The sequence below is a fragment of the Cebus imitator genome, unplaced genomic scaffold (genome assembly GCF_001604975.1).
Source record: "Cebus imitator isolate Cc_AM_T3 unplaced genomic scaffold, Cebus_imitator-1.0 Scaffold170, whole genome shotgun sequence".
Taxonomy (NCBI): Eukaryota; Metazoa; Chordata; class Mammalia; order Primates; family Cebidae; genus Cebus; species Cebus imitator.
The window spans coordinates 379,434-381,631 of NW_016107485.1; the positions used below are offsets into that span (position 1 = coordinate 379,434).

The following is a 2,198-nucleotide window of genomic DNA, read 5'->3' on the forward strand; positions in this document are numbered from 1 at the left end:
TGCCTATAATCCCAGCTACTGAGGAGGCTGAGGCAGGAGAATTGCTTGAACTTGGGAGGTGGAGGTTGTAGTGAGCAGAGATCGCACCACTGCACTCCAGCCTAGGCAACAGAGCTAGACTCCGTCTCAAAAAAAAAAAAAGAATTATATTCATTTCAGCTGAAACTAACATCTATTTCTTGAACATTTGTCACACGCAGCAGTAGCTGAAGAGAGTAGCAGTGATGATGATGCAGATGTAGTTTTCATTCACAGTCCCTCGACTTGCTGTTATCCTCTTCAGAGCAGACAACTTCCTGGTTCCTCAGTGTGTAGATGAGGGGGTTCAGTAATGGAGTGACAACAGTGTAAAACACAGCCACTGCCCCATCCAGGGGGCTCTTGGAGCCAGCCCTAAGGTGGATGAAAATACAGGGGACATAGTAGAATGTGACCACGGTTAGGTGGGAGCCACAGGTGGAGAAGGCCCGGCGCCTCCCATCAGCAGTGCATATCTGCAGGATGGCATGGACTATGTTGGCATAGGAGAGCAGAATTAACATAAAGCAACTGGTGGCCACTACCCCGATGTCCACAAAGGTCACAAGCTCGTTGACAGTGTCAGCACAGGCCAGTCTCAATACTGCAGGGATGTCACAGATAAAGTAATCCACCTTATTGGGCCCACAGTAGGGCAGGCGGAAGGTCAGGATGGCCTGGATAGACCCATGGATGGAGCCAGCAACCCAAGCTCCAGCCACAAGGACTGTGCATAACCTCCCATTCATCAGCACTGGGTAGTGCAGGGGCTGACTTATTGCCAGGTACCTGTCATAGGCCATCAAGGTATAGAGAAAGCACTGGGTGCTGCCCAGGAAGTGAAAGAAATACAGCTGAGCCACACAGCCGCCAAATGGGACAGTCTTCCTGGCAGGAGTGAAATCCAAAATAAGCCGAGGAACGATGACTGAGGAGAGCCACATGTCCAGGAATGAGAGCACTCCCAGAAGAATGTACATGGGGTGAGCATGTAGCTTTGGGTCAGCCCACATGGTGAGCAGAATGAGCAGGTTCCCCAGCTGAGTGAGGATGTAAATGAGGAGGAAGACCAGGAAGAGAAGGCTTCTTAGATTTGGGGGGTGAGACAAGCCCAGGAGAATGAAATCTGTCACCACAGTATCCAGCGATGTGTTTTTGGTCTTTCCCATGTCTTTTTGTAGTCTGCTAAGATGAATGGTGAAGTTTGACAAGAGAAACACAGCACAATGATGTAAGGGAATGCTTTTGTAGGATGATTGATGCCTAGGAGTTATGAGATAAAAAGATAGAGTTAAATTGTTTTTTAAAAGAGGAAGTGGTGTCACCATTAATTATTTAGGTTTGCTTAATAGGAGAAATATTTAGGTTTGCTTAAATATTTAGGTTTGCTTAATAGGCTGGTTGGTTTCCTAGATGGGTGGAAACTCTTGTCCACTGAGAGATACTGAGAGGCAGGATTTTCCAGATGAAGAAAGAAGGACCCATGTGAGTGATAGAGAAGTACCGAAAACTCCAACCAAAAAGAGAGTTTGCCAAAGAGGGGCTAAGGTAGATGCAGAACAGTGTGGAACAAACACCCTACATTACTGCATCTACTTTTTCTTCACCTGCTATCATTGTCCCCTTTGTCCTCAGCTAAAATCTCATCTCACCATAGCATACAAAAATATTCCTTATCTGGCTCTTATTTATATTGTACCACTGGTAATTCCTTCTTATTGTTGGGATGCATGACACTCCCCAAGGTTCTCACAGTAGCATGCTCTAAGTTGGGACTTATGCACACATTACCTTTTCTGCTCCCTTTGCATAGAGAGTGCCCACTTTTCCTTCAGGATTCAGTTTGGGTGTCTTCTCTTTAAGAAGCCTTTCCTGATTCCTGAGGACAATGTTTATACTTTTCAGAGCACATACACTATATTGCATTGTCTAATTTCTTTTTTTCTCCCTTAGTAGTCATACCGTCTAGCACGTAAAAGTGACAAATACTGTAATTATTTTCTGAATGACTGAGGCAGATTGCATGGATGTTGCTAAATCATCCAGACTGAATACATTGTTTCTCTGCTTGATCTTGTTTGTCTGAACCTTGTGCCCACCTGGATGGGACTTTTAGGTCAAGGGACCATCTCATTCATTATGTAATATAGGTGTAGTTTCATTATAAAAAAAACTCCAGG

The 2,198-nt window shown here is 44.9% G+C and overlaps 1 protein-coding gene across 1 annotated transcript; it reads right to left on the reverse strand.

Moving 5' to 3' along the window:
- Positions 1–196: 196 nt before the first annotated feature.
- On the reverse strand, positions 197–1,276 carry LOC108315305 (olfactory receptor 10G2). Its single transcript, XM_017544600.1, has one exon. The coding sequence runs from the start codon at positions 1,185–1,187 to the stop codon at positions 246–248; it is 942 nt and encodes a 313-aa protein (XP_017400089.1). The 5' UTR covers positions 1,188–1,276; the 3' UTR covers positions 197–245.
- Between the last annotated feature and the right edge of the window lie 922 nt (positions 1,277–2,198).

Excerpts from the sequence above, each read along its gene's own strand:
- LOC108315305 (XM_017544600.1), bottom strand. The coding sequence starts at position 1,187 with ATGGGAAAGACCAAAAACACATCGCTGGATACTGTGGTGACAGATTTC.